Source organism: Macaca fascicularis, chromosome 8 (assembly GCF_037993035.2).
Source record: "Macaca fascicularis isolate 582-1 chromosome 8, T2T-MFA8v1.1".
NCBI classification, from domain to species: domain Eukaryota; kingdom Metazoa; phylum Chordata; class Mammalia; order Primates; family Cercopithecidae; genus Macaca; species Macaca fascicularis.
This window is the reverse complement of record NC_088382.1, coordinates 76,812,734-76,833,112: the sequence shown is the minus strand read 5'-3', so window position 1 is coordinate 76,833,112 and position 20,379 is coordinate 76,812,734. Positions and strand designations below refer to the sequence as shown.

The following is a 20,379-nucleotide window of genomic DNA, read 5'->3' as shown; positions in this document are numbered from 1 at the left end:
ATCTAGATTTCCAGTGGGTTGGGTATTCTCAGTCTACACCAGTGGTTCTTAGGTAACGTCACGTAGGACACTTCAAAATACATGCATTCTGCATTTCTCCTCGGAAACTGTGAGACAGTTAAAATAAATAAAAGAGTATAGTGAAGGTAGATTCTATAATTCTCAATAGGTGAAGTAGGTATTTGTGGGAAAAGTCTTTCAAAGATTATTTTAGAAGTTCATTTGGTCATTACTCATGTTTTCCTCTTAAATACATTTTTTTTTTTTTTTTTTGAGACAGGATCTTACTCTGTCACCCAAGCTGGAATGCAGTGGCACAATCACAGCTCACTGCAGCCTCGACCTCCTGGGCTCAGGTGATACTCCCACCTCAGCCTCCCAAGGAGCTGGGACTACAGGCATGCACCACCACACCTGGTTAGTTTTTTGTATTTTTCATAGAGACGGGGGTTTAGCCATGTTGCCCAAGCTGGTCTGGAACTTCTGGGCTCAAACAATCTGCCCACTTTAGTCTCCCAAAGTGCTGGGATTACAGGCATGAGCCACAGCACCTAGCAAGAATTGTTAATGTAGCAATTATAATCCTTTTTTTTTTCTTTTCAGTAAAAAACAATGAATTGTATTCTCATTTGAGAATTATAACAGCAATTCTCTAACATATTATTTAGAAAACTTGTGTAAGTTGTAAATGTCTATTTACATTTTAATTTGCAGGAAATTTAGACTCATCACAACTTAACACATCTAAGATAGTGAACTTGAATTTTACATTCCAAAATATATTACCTCTTCCCATGTGAAATACATGTAAGAAAGTAATTTCCTCGTAAGCTTTTTTATGTGATCTAAAGAAATGCCAAAATATTTTAACTATGCAATTAATATACAATAACAAAAAATGTTTCTTCATACATAAACCAAAACAGAATGGTTATAAATATATACAAGCACCAGGGTTAGACAGAAAAAAGAAGGAAAAACTCATTTCAAGGTAAATACTTGTTACTTAGAGATACTTTTAATTAAGTTTCTGAACTCAATTAGAAGCCATTTTCTCACACATTTTCAACATTGTAATTGCAAGTACTCCACGATAAAGATGAAATATTACATGGTACCTACAATCATTATAAATACCTTGGAATTTGGACAGTTTAAAATAAATCAAGCTTGTTTCTGTGTGTGAAGTATGAATAATAAAGGTTTTATATGATTTGTAAGGATTATCATTATTGTCACAGATAATTTTTGCTAGCTAACATGATTAGAAAATGGGATGGTCTGGTAAATAAATTCTGATTTGTGATTTTTTTTTCTATATCCACTGCTTTATTTTCTTCTGGTAAGTAAACACTTAATTTTATTACAAAAGATTTCAAGCATCCAAAAAAATGAGAAAAAACAATAAACTGCAACTGAGATATAGTCAAGTGTTAATATTTTGCCATATTTGCTTTAGCTCATTTTTTAAAAGAAAAACAGCTTTATTAAAATAGTCACACACCACACAATTCACCCATTTAAAGTGTGTGATTCAATGTTGTTAACATATTCACAAAAAGAACACTTTCATCACTAATTTGTGATTTTTAAAGGATTAGAAATATAATTTTCTACAATATTTATTTTAGAACAAAAACAAAAAAAGACATATAATTAAATGTGTAAAGAAGTTTAAGGTAAACTTCTGACATTAAAAACAAATAAACATAATTTATATTTGTTGGATTATTCAAAAGGGTCTTGCGGTATCTAACAATCACAGTTAAAAATACCCAACTATCAAGGCATGATTATCAGATATTTCCAGCTGGCTAGAAGCTGAAATGACAGTTTTTATTCTACTTTTCTTATTTTAAATTCATATATGCAATCCGTAATTCATATTTGCATTTTATACATGATTATATGAATGACAATGAGATATATTTCTTACCTCTGGTGTCCCACAAAATGTGGTAGTGGTGTCAGAAATAGCAATTCCTTCTTTACAAAGCCCAAAATCTGTTAAGACAACATGTCCCTGACAAATACAGGGGCGGTAAGATAAAACAGTGCATAAATAGGAATTGACAATTTTTCAGCAAGTTTTTCTTTTTTTTTTGAAACAGAGTCTTACTCTGTTGCCCAGGCTGGAGTGCAGCGGGGCGATCTTGGCTCACTGTGACCTCTGCCTCCTGAGTTCAAGCAATTCTCATGCCTCAGTCTCCCGAGAAGCTGGGACCACAGGTGCATGCCACCTGGCTAATTTCGCCATGTTGCCCAGGCTGATTTTGAACTCCTGACCTCAAGTGATCCGCCCACCTCGGCCTCCCAAAGTTCTGAGATTACAGGTGTGAGCCACCACACCCAGCCAATAAATTAACAGTTTTAAAAATCCTTTTATTTTCACATAATTATAGATCCACATGAAATTGCAAAATAGTATACAGAGGAAATTGTCATTGGTACAATACTATTAACCAGACTGTCAACCTTATTCAGTTTTCACTTTTTACATGCATGCTTTGTGTGTGTGCTTAGCTCTACGCAACACAGATGTATAGATTCACGTAATCACCACCACAATCAAGACACAATTGTTCCATTGCAAAGGAACTTCCCTAATGCTACTCCTTTATCTTTGCACTCTCTATCCCCTTGGACCCTGTCAACCACTAATCTGTTCTCCATCTCTACAGTTTTGTCATTTTGAGAATGTTATATAAATAAAATAACACAGTACAGAATCTCTGAGACTTTTTTTTGCACTAAGCATAAAAGCAACAACAAAAATTGAGAACTAGTAGATTTTTAAAAGAGAATACTTACTACTGAATCCAAAAGAATATTTTCTGGTTTCAAGTCTCTACCGAATTAAAAGGAAGGAAAAGCAAAACTGAATACAAACCGAAATAAAATACTGTTATATATAATTTTTACAAGTATATTTAAAAATTGTACCTGTATACTATTTTGATGGAGTGTAAGTAACCCAATGCACTAGCAATTTCAGCAGCATAAAACCTAGCTCTGTGCTCAGTAAAGGACCGTTCTCTTTGTAAGTGGAAAAAAAGCTGTAAAATTGGTTGAGGGGTAGGAGAGAGAGAATGTTAGGATCATTCACACATAGCATTAGACAAATATATTTGGTAAATACAAGGTAGGAATTGTTCTTTGTTACTTTGAACGTGAGCTAAAAACATAACAAGGCACAGAACTGTGACTCCCCTTCATCCATGTCCCCACCTAACAATCATTCTCTCTCTTTAACCACGTGTCTTTGTTTACCCTTGCTAATGTCACTCATCTCCCATTTACTACTCAACGCAATAATGTCCTCACCCTTCCAGGCAACTGCTCTGGAAAAGATTATCAATAAAGATCAATGATCTTGATATTGCCATGTAATTATCTTACAGGGCCTTTCTGGACTGTTTTCCATTTGAAAAAACAAACACTTCAGAGATTAAAAACTAGTGCCCAGCAGAACAAATATAACCATATGAATATATATCTCCATAGATATAATTTACTTGAGCCAAATACTGTTTTTCAGAAACTCTGAATTAGTTGGTAACATTAAAAACTGGGAATTTAGGGGTAAAAATTCACGGTTTTAATTTCTTTTTTAAAGAAAAGTAAGCTCTGGACCATTAGGCCTACTCTTCACAGCAGCAGCAACTGGCTGCAGCTAAACAGCAGTCGGACTCTCTAGTTCATTTCTTATACTTCCTAATTTTTAATTTATTTCTTATAACCTGGCCTTTAACTAAGGTTACTGCCTGGGGGAAGTTTCCACTGGGTCCCTTGGCTTCTAAGACAAAAATCTCTCCTTGAGTCTTGGTGAATTCCATCTCTGCTCCTTTCTGGCCTCGGAAAATGCAGGGACGACAGCGTTTCTGCCCTCGGTCCACTGTTATTTTTTCTCCAAATACCCTTGCCAGGTAACTTGATCCATTCTGATGATTTTAACCACCACCTCAATGTTGATGTCTCCTATGTGGACTTTACTGAATGACTTTGATGCAGAAAATCAATGAGGAAGCTGAGGCTCAGAGAGGCTTGCTTATCTGCCAAGTATCATACAACCTACTTGTTTTTATTCTACTTTGCTCTGAAAAAGATACGAGGTAGTATACAAAGCTAAGTATTCATATGTCAAGGTTAAAATTTCTAAGTATGAACACTGGGAGAAAATAAGAGTATTAATGTATGCAAACCACACTCCTCCTGCCTCTAACTTTTCTCTTCATCTTTAACCCTTGTTTACCTATTACCCACTCAATTTCTCCTCCACCCACCCTGGCATTCTATTGTATTTTATTCTCCTTTTTTCATTATCTTGCATCTTTCAGATGACAAGACTACCTCTTTCAATCTTTGCCAGTGAGCAGTCACTGTACAAAAAAGTCTCAGAAGTAGAGCCCTAAAAGAGCACGAAGAAACCACACATAAAGCAGGGAGCTTGCAGTGGGATCTCACCTGCACTAGATGCTTCTCATGAACATTTCAAAGACACAAGGTGGCACTTAAGAATGGGCTCTGTTTGGGGAGGGGGGAGGGGGGAGGGGGGAAGGATTGCATTGGGAGATATACCTGATGTAAATGACGAGCTGATAGGTGCTGACGAGTTGATGGGTGCAGCACACCAACATGGCACAAGTATACATATGTAACAAACCTGCACGTTATGCACATGTACCCGAGAACTTAAAGTATAATTAAAAACAAACAAACAAACAAAAAAAACCACAAAAGAAAAAAAAAAAAAAAAGAATGGGCTCTGCAGTTGAGATATCTAGGTTAAATCCAGGGCCTGACACTTACTAGAGTACTGTAACATTGAGACTGTTATTTAACCTTTCTTATTTATAAATAAGAAAATTTTGGCCAGGTATGGTCTCTCACGCCTGTAATCCCAGCACTTTGGGAGGCCGAGGCGGGCGGATCATGAGGTCAGGAGTTCGACACCATCCTGGCCAACATGGCGAAACCCTGTCTCTACTAAAAATACAAAAATTAGCTCGGCGTCATGGCACATGCCTGTAATCCCAGCTACTCAGGAGGCTGAGGCAGGAGAATCGCTTGAACCAGGATGTCGGAGCTTGCAGTGAGCTGAGATTGCACCACTGCACTCCAGCCTGGTGACAGAGAGACTCCATCTCAATAAATAAATAAATAAATAAGAAAGAAAATTTCATTAAATGGGCATAATAGTGTTTTCTGAAGGAGTTGTGATTTGCTGACATAATGCATGTAAAATAATTGCAAAGTGCCAAGCCTCAATAAATTCTCTTTACCTGTCAGCACTCGGGCACACACAAAATTAAATGAAAACCTTCAAGGTGAAAACAATATGGGGTCACCTGCATCAGCGAATCAGGATGCCTGAGAGATGCATAGTCTTGCCTCCACACTGAAGAATCTTAAGGGATTTTTTTTTTTTTTTGACACAGTGTCTTGTTCTGTCACCCAGGCTGGAGTGCAGTCGTGTGATCATGGCTCACTGCAGCCGTGACATCCTGGGCTCAAACAATCCTCCCACCTCAGCCTCCTGAGGACTACAGAGGCATGCTACCATGCCCGGCTAATTTTTGTTATTTTTTTGTAGAGACAGGGTTTCGCCATGTTGCCCAGGCTGGTCTTGAACTCCTGGGCTCCAGCGATCCACCCATCTTGGCCTCCTAGAGTGCTGGGATTATAGGTGTTGAGCTACCACACCTGGCCTTAAGGGACTTTTGTCATAGATGTATAAAGGTGAATAATCATTCTTTATACAATCTTCCCCTAAAATGATCTAGGTGTGTCTGACCATCTTTTGGTTTTGCAGAATATTAACTCATTTTCCTTATAGTTCCCTTTATTCTACAGTTAAATGTACTACAGTAATCTTGAAACAGTGATTTTCTGCTCTGAGATTGGGGGATGAAAGATCCCTTCGTAAAGATATGACAATACCTATTAGTTACAATGATTTTTAAGACATTCACAGGTCAAAGACCAAACAAATTAGAAAGGTGTGAGGGTTGAGAAGTCAGCTGCCTAGATCCTGGAATCAGGCTGCCTGAGTTCAATCCCTGCCTCTGATAGTTACCACATTACTTCTACAAGCTACCTAGTTTCTCTGTGCCTCAGTCAGTCTTATTATAGTTGTTGTGAAGGTAAAATTATATGTACAAAGAGCCAGAGTGATGGATACTAAGTAATACTCAATGGAAGTTATTATTGTAATTATTATAATAGCAGCATTTCCCAAAGTGTATTTCAATATCCATCTGAATCAGAGTTTTGCATAATACTTAAGAGATTGGTTGAAACAAAAAAGGGGACTGCATGGTTTTTTTGTTTGTTTTTGAGGCGGAGCCTCGCTCTGTCGCCCAGGCTGGAGGGCACTGGTGCGATCTCGGCTCACCGCAAGTTCCACCTCCAGGGGTTCACGCCATTCTCCTGCCTCAGCCTCCCGAGTAGCTGGGACTACAGGCGCCCGCCACCACGCCCTGCTAACTTTTTGTATTTTTAGTAGACAGGTTTTCACCATGTTAGCCAGGATGGTCTCAATCTCCTGACCTCGTTATCCACCCGCCTCAGCCTCCCAAAGTGCTGGGATTACAGGTGTGAGCCACCGCACCCGGCCGACTGCATGGTTTTAAAAAATTCTCTTAGATTTGAGGAGGTTGAGGCTGCAGTGAGCTGTGATCACACCACTGCACTCCAGCCTGATGACAGAGCGAGACTGTCTCAAAAAAAAAAAAAAAAAGATATCCTGACTTTGTATAAGACAGAATTTCTCAAAGTCTTTAACACGCTGAGGCATACTGTGAAACACCAAGAAACGATATAACATGAAACATTTCCAAAACAGACTTTATCATAAAGCTTTTTTTGTTTGTGTGTGTGTGTGTTTTTAAAGATACGGGGTCTCATTCTGTTACCCTGGCTGCAGTGCAATCATAGCTTACTGTAGCCTCAAACTCCTGGGGTCAAGTGATCCTCCTGCCTCAGTCTCCTGAGCAGCTGAGACTAAAGGTGCAAACCACTGAGCCAAGCTACCACCACAGAGCCCCTTATTAGAGGACTATAGCATCTGATTGATAATTTGCATATCTTGGAAAATGAGAACCTGGAGTAATATTTGTATGCAACTGTTGAGATAATTGCCTAAATTACAAATCACGTTTTATTCTAATATTTCAATATGTTATTCTTGCTGTATAGTTTAGTGACAAACCTGTCCATGAAGCCAGCAGCTTCATATCAAGGTTCTTTTATGAACCTTTTCAACTATATCATATGCTTAAAAGCTCTGTGTTACTATTCTCCACATCCTGCATTGTATTCAGCCAGTACCTTGAATATTATTGCTATAAAAAGCTACTGATTTTATACTGTCCTTCTAAAACTTACAAGAAAAACTTTGACTTTATGCTATTTTTCTAAACTATTAATATTAGAAAACTCATTATAAAACTCACCTCCCCTCCATTAACAAAATCCAGAACAAAATAAAGCTTTTCAGTTGTTTGGAAGGAATAATGCAATCCAACCAAAAATGGATGTTTCACATTTTTCAAGAGCACATTACGTTCAGCCATAATATGTTTTTGCTGGAAAAAAGGCAAAAGATCAATTGTATTATACACTAGAAAACAACTCTCTTAATTGAGAAAATGGGCTTGGGAGAAGCAACAGCTATTTTATTTTACCTCTTTTCTGTTGAGAACTATTTTTTTCTGTAACACTTTGACAGCATAAAATTTTCCATCCAGTTTCCGTTTTGCAAGAAGAACCTGTTATAGTTAAACATTAGTGTACACTATTAGAAATTTCAAATTTTGATAGAAATAATTCACTTGTCAATACATCAATACTTCTTAAATTTTGTAAAAAGAAGAAGGGACCTAGATCATGTTTTTGTTTTAAAAATCAAGTAGTCAGGCACCATTTCTTAGTCACTTAATGTGTTGATATTTGAGATTTTTAAACTAAATTTAAGTGCCCAAATCTACACTGCTTGAGAACTTTGTGTGTGTGTGCACGCATGTGCTCCAGCCCTGAATCCTGAAGTCTCCTGTACTTTCAGGAGAGAATACTGACCGTAGAAAATACTATTATAAACTTCATGGCTATATTAACAAGGATAAGGAAATGTTTTTTAGGTAATCAAAATGTACTCTTTCATACTGAGATTTTTCTTAACAGGTTTTAAATTCACAAGAGTTCAGAGGAAAAAGTGCCATGGATTTCTATAGTGGGCTGGGTCGCAGCCACTATAAAGAATCTGAAGGCTTTAAAGAATCTGAAGAAATCTAGAGTATCTTGAAGTGGTACAATTTTGACTCACTGCAGCCTCGACCTTCCCAAGGCTCAGGTGATCATCCCATCTCAGCCTCCCAAATAGTTGGGACTACAGGCATGTGCCACCATACCTGGCTAATTTTTCAATTTTTTGTAGAGATGGGGTTTTGTCATGTTATCCAGGCTGGTCTCAAACTCCTGGGCTCAAGCGATCCACCTGCCTCAGCCTTACAAAGTGCTGGGATAACAGGCGTGAGCCACCGCACCTGGCCTTCTTTTGTTTTATTGCACTTTGTTGGTTTCTAATCATTTTACAAGATTTTAATTTTTTTATTAAACATAGCATACATATAGAAAAACTCATCACTACAGCTCAATAAATTGTTACAAAGTGAATACAGCTATGTAACCAGTATGCAGTTCAAAGAAAAAAAACCCCTGCCAGTAGCCTAAAGCCTCTCTTTTGCTAAATCCCAGTCACGACTCACCCTTCTCCTTCTCAAAGGTAACTAACTACTACCATGTCAACTTGAAATAACACAGATAACTTTTGCCCTTTTTTGAATTTCATGTAATTAGAATCATATGGAAAGTTGTCTGTCTTAACTCTTTTACTCTAAATTATATGAAATATTCATTAACATCGTGGCATATAGCATAGTTCTCATATTTTCTGTGTTATGCAGAATATTCCATTAAATGACACACTACAATGTATCTACTCTCTTGCTGATAGATTATTTATGAATAATGATGCTATAAGCATTCCTGTATATACCTTTCCTAGTGGATATTCATTTCGGTTGGATGTGTAACTAGGGAGTAGAACCAATGTGTCTTAGGTAACGCATATACTCAGCTTCAAGAATTAACACCAATTTTCAACAGCAAAAAAACCCAAAACACCTGACCAGGCGTGGTGGCTCATGCCTGTAATCCCAGCACTTCGGGAGGCCGAGGTGGGCAGATCACCTGAGGTTGGGAGTTCCAGACCAGCCTGACCAATATGGAGAAACCCTGTCTCTACTAAAACTACAAAATTAGCAGAGCGTGGTGGCACGTGCCTGTAATCCCAGCTACTCGGGAGCAGTAGAATGACTTGAACCCAGGAGGTGGAGGTTCCAGCGAGCCGAGACTGTGCTACTGCACTCCAGCCTGGGCAACAAGAGCAGAACTCTGTCTCCAAAAAAAAAAAAACCCCACCTAGGAATAAATCTAATTAGAGATATGCAAAAATTCTAAACAGAGTACCATAAAATATTATTGGGAAAAATTAAAGATGAGCTACATTAACAAAGTAATATAGCACGGTCACGGATTTGACAACACAATATTGTAAAGATGATAATTCTTCCCAAATTGATCTACAGAGTCATTGCCATCCCAATAAAATTCAAATAGAATTTTTGCAGAAATTGATATGCTGATTCTGAAATTTATATTGATATGCAAAGGGCTAAGGACAGTCTCTTGAAGAACAAGAAGGGAGGACTTAATTCTGTTGCATATCAAGCTACAGGTGTCACAACAATGTGGTACTGGTGTCAGGATAAACAGATAGGCCAATGAACAGAAAATGAAAAGAAATGCAATCTAGAAACAGAAATACAAAACTTAAAATCTAAAAAGAGGGTGGGCTCAGTGGCTCATGCCTCTAATCCCAGCACTTTGGGAGACTGAGTCAGGCAGATCACTTGAGGTCAGAAGTTCAAGACCAGCTTGGCCAATGTGGTAAAACCCCGTCCCCACTAAAAATACAAAAATTAGCCAGACATGGTGGTGTGTGCCTGAAATCCCAGCTACTCGGAAGGCTGAGGCAGGAGAATCGCGTGAAGCTGGGAGGCAGAGGCTGCAGTGAGTGGAGATAGCACCATTGCACTCTGCACTCCAGGCTGGGCGACGAAGTGATACTCTGTCTCCAAAAAAAAAAAAAAAAAAATTCTAAAAACAGGTCTGTGAAGGTATAAATAGTGGATACATAAGGTGGCCCTGGAGATCAGGTGGCCCATCAGATGGCAAAAAAAAGTTTTTTACTGTATAGGATCAGCTGATTATCCACATGGACAAAAATGAACTGTGATGCTATGCCTCCCATTATATGCAAGAACCAAATCCTGGTAAGACTCTAGATCTAAACATTAAGTTTCGAAAAGATAATGCCCTTTTTTGTTTTTTTTGAGATGGGGTATTTCTATGTTGCCCAGGCTGGTCTTGGACTCCCGAACTCAAGTGATCTTCCTGCCTCAGGCTCCTGAGTAGCTGGGATTACAGGTATGTGCCACAATGCTTTTGTTTTTAATGACAGAATTTTGTTTTTAAAGACAGATAATTTTTTTTCTTAATGAGAACTATCTCTAGCATTCCAATAGAATTTTGGGGATTTAGAGAGCAGGATTCATTTCTAACTTTCTATTGCTTATACTAGCACAATACTCAGCATGTAGCAGATAATATGTATTTACTGAGTGAATAAACATACATGGGTTTAATCGCATAGCCACAGTTGCTAGTCTTAAGGAAACTCAGAAAACAAACTGGAGTTACCAAAAGCTACAAATACAGCAAAATATGATTAAACACTTACATATTCCATTTTTACTAAAGACTGAAGTACAGTGCAAAAAAGCACTTAAATATATTTGATGATTCTGATAACTTCATCTATGATGCTTTCCTGTTAACCCTGGCCTTAAGTGATTATCCTTCCTTGGTATGGCTATACTGTCAAATTACATGACTCATCTGACACCGTAAGAAAATAAGCAGGGTCTTTACACATTCATTTCCTTCTCAAACTGTTATTTACACAGCTGCTCCTTTTGGTCTTTCCTACTTTGGCTTAAATAGCACATCTTCTGAAAAGCTATGTAAGTGGGAATCTTCCCTCAGCTGCCTATTGTCCTTTGTCATTTCACCCTATTCTTCATTTCCTGCACTGCTATTATTATTTGTACTTATTTACTTGACTGAATATTTTTAATTGACTATTCCCCCAACCCTAGATTGTAAGCACCACAAAGGTAGTAACCATGTCACTACCTGGTTAGAAATTCTGTAATTTTCTAACCAGGGTCCAGAAGGGTAAATACCTTCTGAATAAGTGAATTTTATTATAGAATTTGAGTAGATGCCTTTTCTCCCTAATTATTGTTAGTATTTTGAGGGTGGGGAAAGTATCTTAATTCCATTTCCTACAAGCCAAAAAGTCCTGTGGCTCCCACCCATAAAGCATGAATTCCTTAAGTACTTATTTACTGAATGAGAAAATAAAAACACTTTAGGCTGGGGATGGTAGCTCACATCTGTAATCCCAGCACTTTGGGAGGTCAAGGATGGGAGGATCACTTAAGGAAAGAAATTTGAGACCAGCCTGGGCAAGAGAACAAGGCCCTGTCTACAAAAGAGTGAAAAAATTAGCTGGGCGTGGTGGTGTATGAGTATAGTCCCAGCAACTCGGGAGGCTGAGGAGGGAGGATGGCTTGAACCCAAGAGTTCATGTGTGCTATGATTGCACCACTACAGTCCACCCTGGACAGCAGAGTGAGACGCTGTCTCTAGAAAAAAAACAAAAACAAAAACCAAATAAAAACCTCACGAAACACTCTTACCTTGCCAAAGCTGCCTTTTCCAATAACTTTTAAGAAATCAAAGTCAGTTGGTTTGGCACTGAAATAAATTAACAATAAGAATTAGCCTCCTAGAAATTGGAAAGATTAACTTTTAAACATTTCTTAGCACTTCCCTCTTTAATAAATAAATGTTAGGCACAAAACACTTCAGCCTAGTAACTCCAGCTTTCCTGCTGAGCATTTCATCTTTCATATATAGTAGGTAATATGAATAGTAATAATATCTACTCTCTGATTAGATAAGGCATTTCATAACTTTAAGCCTCACTAAGTTCTGCTTAAGAGGAACTTCAATAATACTCTCTTTGAGAGAAAAGGATATATGCATATCCTATATGTAGAGTTTTGAACTCGAAATAGCTTCTATCTAAACCTATTTTATTAACCATGGCCCAATGTTGTTGAGGAAACTGAGTAACTATATAAATTAGTGATACATTCTAAGGACTATATAGCATGTGGTAATTCTTCTGAAAATGAAGCTGTTAGTTGGAACACCTAAAGACGCTAAGAATAATTTCTGATGGAGAAAAAAGTCATTACAGTGTTTCACATATAAACCACGTGTTGTACATTAAAGATAAAAGACTTCTTAGCTTATTCTCATGGATGGCAATACAGGAAAGCCAGGAACAAAAAAGCAAGAGGGAATACTAAGACTGCCCTTTTATTTATGTTAACTTAACCTATCAAGTAAAAATAGCATTGGCTGTTAGACAAAAACACACGGAAGCAGAAAGGGGAGCTTAAGCAGCCAAAAGAGCCGTTTCCTCCAACCCGGTCTGAATTCGTAAGTTGTATGGGAAGAGGTGAATAAATCCATTTGGATTTGAAATTTGCTTAATTATCAAAAAAAGAAAAATAGTTATTTCAAATATGAGAGTAAAACCAGAACTAGGTTAAATAATGACAGGTAAAGATTAGTGAGATAAACACTTAACTATATTTAGATGTTTTTCTTCTTCAAAAACCTGCTTTTTGGACTATTTTCTTCTTTAAAGATATGCAGAGGTACCGAAATAACTTTGTAAACAAATCTAACAGTGAAAAACATGCAGATCCCTCAAACATAATAAATAGGTGAGCTGAGTCCATACTCCAAGCCCCGCTGTTAACTGCTGGGGATTAACCTTAACTGAAAGCCAATTTCCATTTTTGGCCAGGCACAGTGGCTCACGCCTGTAATCCCAGCACTTCGGGGGGGTTGAGGTGAGCGGATCACCTGAGATCAGGAGTTCAAGACCAGCCTGCCCAACATGGTGGAACCCTGTCTCTACAAAAATACAAAAATTAGCCAGGCATGACGGTGGGTGCCTGTAATCCCAGGTATTCAGGAGGCTGAGGCAGAAGAACCTGGGAGGCAGAGGCTGCAGTGAGCGGAGATCGCACCATTGCACTCCAGTCTAGGCGACAGAGCAAGACTCCGTCTCAAAAAAAAAAGAAAAAAAAAACTTCCACTTTTTATGCTGCCATTTTTGTTCAATGCTATGAACAACAGAAAAGAATGCTTAAAACCAAACTTCCAGTTAGCATCCTATTTATCTGCTTTCCTTTGAAGCAAAAACTCTTCAAGCTAAGTTTTGAAAACTCCTTGTCTCTACCTGCTGTCCTCTCCTCTAGTTCTCTAGTGAACCCTTTCTGATCACAGTCTTATACCAACTACCACATCACTGAAACTGCTCATTAAAAGTCACCAATGACTTTATGAAATCCAGTGGTCAATTTTCAGTCTTCGTATTACTTGCCCTATCAGCAACATTAACAGAGTTAATTACTCCCTCCTCTTTCAGGCACTCTTCCCCTGACCTCAGGCAACCATATTCCTGGTTTTTCTCTCATCTTACTGACTGCTCTTTCTCAGTCTCTGTAAGCAATACTTTCCTGACCTCATAATGTTGAAGTGTCCCAGGACACAGTCCTTGGACCACTTCTCCCATCTGCCTATAATCATTCTCCAAGTAGAGCAAAAGGGTAGAGAAAGGGTAGGAAAAGCCTACAATGAAAAAACACTTCAGAATAAATGTAATATGCCTGTAAGGATAATTAAGTAAGTAAGGGCAGCAAGACCACATTCCTCTTCGAACCCATGGCAGACACTACTAATCAATTAAGTCTGGGCATATGGGGAGAAATTGGGTAAACAAAGTTTAATAGCCTTTAATATTCTAATGTCTATTACGACTCCTCTGGAACAAGCTGGCTAACAACAGAAGTGCACCAATTACACCAAACACCAGCAGAATGTCAATTAGGCCTGCAAGGGTGCTTTTTCTCAGGGGACCTGATAGGACTTACGGTCCTTATGGTCCCTTGGGAAATATGGTCTACTGATTTTACACACACACACACACACACACACACACACACACCCAGAAAACTGATGATAAAACAGCAGAACCCAATTAACAATTTGTGGATTAAAAGTTCCTTAGGGCTCTCCTAAAGCAATGAAAAGCTGGAGCAGTAAATCAGTCAAGCATACGATAGCACTGTATTCACTGTAACTATGGTTATATTTCAAAGGCCTCCAGTTAAATTAGTGTAATTATACATATCTGCATACTCTCAAAAAAGATCTTCCTAAAATTCAGTTAAAAAATTGTTTGGAACAAATTAAACATACTGAGGATTTCCAGATGGTCCCAGGTTGATGTTCTGTGAGGTAGAGTGTAGCTGTTAAGATGGGGGGAAAAAAACAACATTCTTATTGGAGCATCAAAAATTAATTAATGTTTTGAAATAAAATATTTATAACTGTACCACAAATATTTGGTTTGTTGCCATGTTAAAGAAACCCAAGGTCCTGCTTCTCAGTAAGGGTATAGACTTAACTTGGAAATACACATAATTTGACAAAAACATAATCATTTTTCTCATGGTAATTTTCAAGAACTGTTGTAAGAAAAAACATAAGCCAGAAATCAAGCTCTAAGTTGGCAAATGAATGAAATAAACTGAGGAAAGCTCCTTGGAGGAGGTGGGTATTGAAACCGCAATTTAAGAGGGATCACTTTTTAAAAAACTGGTTAAAAATGGCTTTTCGGCCGGGCGCGGTGGCTCACGCCTGTAATCCCAGCACTTTGGGAGGCCGAGGCGGGCGGATCACAAGGTCAGGAGATCGAGACCACGGTGAAACCCCGTCTCTACTAAAAATACAAAAAATTAGCCGGGCGCGGTTGTGGGCGCCTGTAGTCCCAGCTACTCGGGAGGCTGAGGCAGGAGAATGGCGTGAACCCGGGAGGCGGAGCTTGCAGTGAGCCGAGATCGCGCCACTGCACTCCAGCCTGGGCTGGGCGACAGAGCGAGACTCCGTCTCAAAAAAAAAAAAATAAAAATAAAAAAAAAAAAAATGGCTTTTCAAGTTTTCAAATAGTTTATCAAAGAAATGATAGGATGATGACAATGATGATCGTAAATGCCGGGTTTTCAGTTTTAATTTGATGGCAGGTAAATACAGACAAAGCAAACACAGAAAGCAGTGCTTTTCTTTTCGTTTTTTGAGACAGAATCTCAAGCTTGTTGCCCAGGCTGGAGTGCAGTGGCGCAATCTCGGCTCACTGCAAGCTCTGCCTCCTGGGTTCATGCCATTCTCCTGCCTCAGCCTCCTGAATAGCTGGGACTACAGGTAACCATGCCCAGCTAATTTTTTTGTATTTTTAGTAGAGACAGGGTTTTACTGTGTTAGCCAGGATGGTCTCTATCTCCTAACCTTGTGATCCGCCCACCTCAGCCTCCTAAAGTGCTGGGATTACAGGCGTGAGCCGCCGCACCCGGCCTTTTCTTTCTAATTCTAGCACTGTGGTAGCGCCAACATTTTATATAGGCTTTTCTCTTTGCAACAGTTAACACAGTAAGCTTAAGCCCTGGTATTAATTTAGAAGCAAATCTTTATTTACCTAGTATGCTATAAAGAAATTTAAGTAATAAAAGATTCTAGTTCACTAATAATTAGCTAAAATTTTAACTCAAAAATCCCAGAAGATTAATCTAGTGATCCTATCAGAGTGAGCATTTTTTATAAAAGCCAAGTGTAAGTAAATTCTGCTTCACATAAATAAACTTTAAAACTCTTTATACATTCAGATAATTAAATCAGTTATAAATGTTTCAAAAATGTATACGTTTATGAGGGTTCTATGTAATTATACTTCATATAAGCTATAAACATAAAAAAGCTTTTAAAAACTTCTCTAATCAAAACGAATCTTTTTTTTTTTTTTTTTTTTGAGATGGAGTTTCACTCTTGTTGCCCAGGCCGGAGTGTAGTGGCCCCATCTTCACTCACTGCAACCTCCACCTCGTGGGTTCAAACGATTCTCCTGCCTCAGCCTCCCAAGTAGCTGGGATTACAGGCACACGCCACCACGCCTGGCTAATTTTTGTATTTTTAGTACATATAGGGTTTCGCCATGTTGACCAGGCTGGTCTCGAACTCCTGACCTCAGGTGATTCGCCCACCTCAGTTTCCCAAAGTACTGGGATTACAGGCATGAGCCACTGCACCCGGCGAAGAAAATTTTATCTTATCAAACCTCTTATTTTAGACACATGTAATATATATTTGTACTTCAATTCATTCCAAATTTATAATCTCTAGAATATAAACTATTTTTTCAAATAAAGGGCAAATAATCTCATCCTTCAAAAGTTCTTAAGTTTCTGAGTGGGAGCGGTGGCTCATGCCTGTAATCCCAGTACTTTGGGAGGCTGAGGCGAGTGGATCATCTGAGGTCAGGAGTTCGAGATCAGCCTGGCCAACATGGTGAAACCCTGTCTCTACCAAAAATACAAAAATTAGCTGGCGTGGTGATGAGCACCTAGAATCCCAGCTACTAGGAAGGCTGAGGCAGGAGAATCCCTTGAACCCATGAGGTGGAGGTTGCAGTGAGCTGAGATAGCAGCACTGCACTCCACCGTGGGCGACACAGTGAGATTCTGTCTCAAAAAAATAAATAAATAAAATAAATAAGTTTCTTATGAAAAAACAACATAGGCACCAGCATTGTAGTTACAATTCAAATTTATTTCCTATTGTTACACCTATACATAAAAAATTCATTAAATGAGATTAGTCCTGTTGTGGCGTAGTTTTAACATAGGAGTAGTCTTTAATGTTTAAATATTACAGTGTTCCTTTCTACTAAGAAACTGCTATAAAATAATCAAACAAATAAATACTAAAAACGGAAGAAAAAAATAAATACTTCAGTGTTCCTTTGACTCTTACAACGTAATTCAAACTGAGTTGTAACTTTAATACACTTATTCTTTTAATGAATGTGGAGATAACTGGTTTAATTTTCCATTCAATACATTTTTCTCATAAAGATGAAGGAAGGCTGGGTGCAGTGGCTCACGCCTGAAATCCCAGCAATTTGGGAGGCCGAGGCAGGCAGATCACAAGGTCAGGAGTTCGAGACCAGCCTGGCTAACCTGGTGAAACCCCATCTCTACTAAAAATACAAAAATTAGCTGGGCATGGTGGTGCACACCTGTAGACCCAGCTACTTGGGAGGCTGAGGCAGGAGAATCGCTTGAACCCAGGAGGAGGAGGTTGCAGTGAGCCAAGATTGCACCACTGTACTCAGCATGGGCAACAGAGAGACTCCATCTCAAAAAAAAAAAAGAAGGAAGAGGATTAAATATAGTGCAGATTAAACAACATGAACAACTTGTCCCCTGAAGTATGTTAATATGTTAATATGTAATTAGATTTTATTATTTAGGCAAGGATTTCCCTAATGGAGCACATTTCTGAAATGATGAAAATTATTAGACTATATAATTAGACAACTGTACTTACTATTTCTGAAGACAATATCCAGTCACTAAATTGAGGGTGAGGTATAATTTCTTAACAGAATGAATACTAATTGAGATCATTTAAGTTTCTTGACTTCCCTTGGCCTCTATTTTTCTCTGTATCAATAAGGGGGTAGGTCCAGATGCCCTCTAAAATATTCCAGCTAGGAGCTTCACTTAATTACTCACTTAAAAGTCCTTCATAGGCCAGGCACGGTGGTTCACGCCTGTAATCCCAGCACTTTGGGAGGCCAAGGCCGGCGGATCACAAGGTCAGGAGATTGAGATCATCCTGGCTAACACGGTGAAACCCTGTCTCTACTAAAAATACAAAAAATTAGCCGGGCGTGGAGGTGGGCGCCTGTAATCCCAGCTACTCGAGAGGCTGAGGCAGAAGAATGGTGTGAACCCGGGAGGTGGAGCTTGCAGTGAGCCGAGATCCTGCCACTGCCCTCCAGCCTGGGCGACAGGACGAGACTCCGTCTCAAAAAAAAAAAAAAAAAAAAAAAAAAAAAAAAATCCTTAATAAATAGTTACAATTATATGACAAAGTATGGCTTTTTCCTTTTTTTAAAAGAGATTCTTTTTATCAGTATTTTAAAACCTCAAGGGATTCTAGTGGAAGTTTCAGACATTATGGATGGAAAAAGAAAAAAAGGAACAAAACTCAGATTTAAAGCCAACAGTGGCAGAACCCAGAAATCTCTCAGCTTGGTTCTGTCTTCAAGTTGTCTGCAGTTGTCTTCCACTGCAAGGCAAGATAGTCTTCAAATAACCTAAACCTACCCAGTCTCACATGAGTAGCAAGCAAAACACGAAAAATCATGATTACATAGATTTTAATCTTTAAAACATTACTTGAATACATTCATTTTTCAATTAAAAATACTAATAGCTAGAAAGTGTCAAAAATATTAGGAAAAGCATTTTTAAAAATCCATAACCTTATCAATATATAATTTTGCAAATATTTACACTACTTTCATATAGTATTTGCATATTTTTAAAAAACTGACTGTAAATCATACTGTGTGAATATGCATATACATATTTATTTATTTATTTATTTATTTATTTTTTGAGACAGTCTCGCTCTGTCGCCCAGGCTGGAGTGCAGTGGCCGGATCTCAGCTCACTGCAAGCTCCACCTCCTGGGTTTACGCTGTTCTCCTGCCTCAGCCTCCCGAGTAGCTGGGACTACAGGCGCCCGCCACCTCACCCGGCTAGTTTTTTGTATTTTTTAGTAGAGACGGGGTTTCACCGTGTTAGCCAGGATGGTCTCGATCTCCTGACCTCGTGATCCGCCTGCCTCGGCCTCCCAAAGTGCTAGGATTACAGGCTTGAGCCACCGCGCCCGGCCGCATATACATTTTAAATACTGATTTCGCTTAATATATCGAAGCTTAAAATCTGATCTTCAAAAATAAAATGCATAACATATATGGACAAACACTAAGTGACTGGTAAATATTTAGGTTGATTCTAATACTGTTTTTAGTAGATCATACAGAAATGAACATCTTTTGCTTTTTTCTGTGTGGATTATTTCATTTGCATCAATTCCTGATGTGAATTGTTTTCCAAAGGAGTTGCAGAAAATTATGACACCAATGATGACCAAGGGTGCTCGTTTTACCTTACTGTTATCAGTTCTGCAATATTTTATTTACATTTTTATTGATTTGAGCAATAAAAACCTCTCTAAGATTTTCATTTGCTAATAGCATCAACGTTGAACATTTTCCTCTATGTTTTTTTACTAAGAGTATTCCTTCACGCCCCATTTCCTTTTATCTACTATAGTGTTAAGTATCATTCTTTTAAAAAACCCATTTGTATGAGCTTTTCATACAGACGTTATTTCTTGTTATGCCTTATTTATTACGAATGTTTTCCCGGTTTGTTGTTTCTCTTTTGACCAGCTACAGAGATTTTTTTTTTTTAAGTTTTTTACATTGTCCTAGGAGCAACCATGTCACAGATGTAAAAGTTAGATTTGTTCTCGTAACTGAAAATCTTGGGGTATCTGAGAAGGAAAATTACTACTTTCCAGCAGTCACAAAAAAGGAGTATGTCTTTTTTCAAAATGAAGATTTCAGCCCTAGGACACTAATATTCCAATGCACCATGTTATCTTTTAAATCACAAAAACAGAGCCATAACAGAATTAACAGGCATTATAAAGAAAAACTGTGTTTCAACCCATCATCTCTGATTTTCATGTACATATTTAATAATAGTTGTTTAAAAGTTTGAATTATGTAGATATATTTATATAACATTTATAATAATTTAATTGCTACAGAGTAATACTTTGAGTTAAATTATTACAATTTACCTCTCCCACACAACTAAGGTAAATGTTGAAAACATCTTCGTAATAAGGCACAAGCCTATTTTACTTATTGCCATCACGATTTAGTTTTAAAAACAACACTGGCCAAGCGTGGTGGCTCACGCCTACAATCCCAGCACTTTGAGAGGCCAAGGCAGGGGGATCAGGAGGTCTGGAGTTCGAGCAGCCTGGCCAATATGGTGAAACCCCATCTCTACTAAAAATACAAAAATTAGCCGGGTGTGGTGGCAGGCACCTGTAGTCCCAGCTACTAGGGAGGCTGAGGCAGGAGAATCGCTTGAACCCGGGAGGCGGAGGATGCAGTGAGCCAAGATC

The 20,379-nt window shown here is 38.4% G+C and overlaps 1 protein-coding gene and 1 long non-coding RNA gene across 37 annotated transcripts in view; one reads left to right on the top strand and one right to left on the bottom strand.

Annotated features, from left to right (window-relative positions):
• SGK3 (serum/glucocorticoid regulated kinase family member 3) overlaps positions 1-20,379 on the bottom strand; it is a 148,398-nt gene that overhangs the window by 17,294 nt on the left and 110,725 nt on the right. For 29 of the 36 annotated variants that reach the window (XM_045398352.3, XM_073998878.1, XM_073998898.1 and 26 more), the window contains 7 exons: positions 14,530-14,579; positions 11,886-11,943; positions 7,686-7,769; positions 7,455-7,586; positions 2,944-3,056; positions 2,812-2,848; positions 1,937-2,023 (listed from right to left, as the gene is read on the bottom strand). In XM_045398352.3, the coding sequence (XP_045254287.1) occupies positions 1,937-2,023; positions 2,812-2,848; positions 2,944-3,056; positions 7,455-7,586; positions 7,686-7,769; positions 11,886-11,943; positions 14,530-14,579 (561 nt within the window). The remainder of the gene's footprint in view (positions 1-1,936; positions 2,024-2,811; positions 2,849-2,943; positions 3,057-7,454; positions 7,587-7,685; positions 7,770-11,885; positions 11,944-14,529; positions 14,580-20,379) is intronic. The other 7 variants (XM_073998888.1, XM_073998890.1, XM_073998887.1 and 4 more) reach the window with 1 other exon arrangement.
• LOC102145725 (uncharacterized) overlaps positions 287-20,379 on the top strand; it is a 50,953-nt gene continuing 30,860 nt past the window's right edge. The window contains exons 1-2 of the long non-coding RNA XR_006700407.3: positions 287-417; positions 10,458-10,548. This is a non-coding gene — a long non-coding RNA (uncharacterized lncRNA). The remainder of the gene's footprint in view (positions 418-10,457; positions 10,549-20,379) is intronic.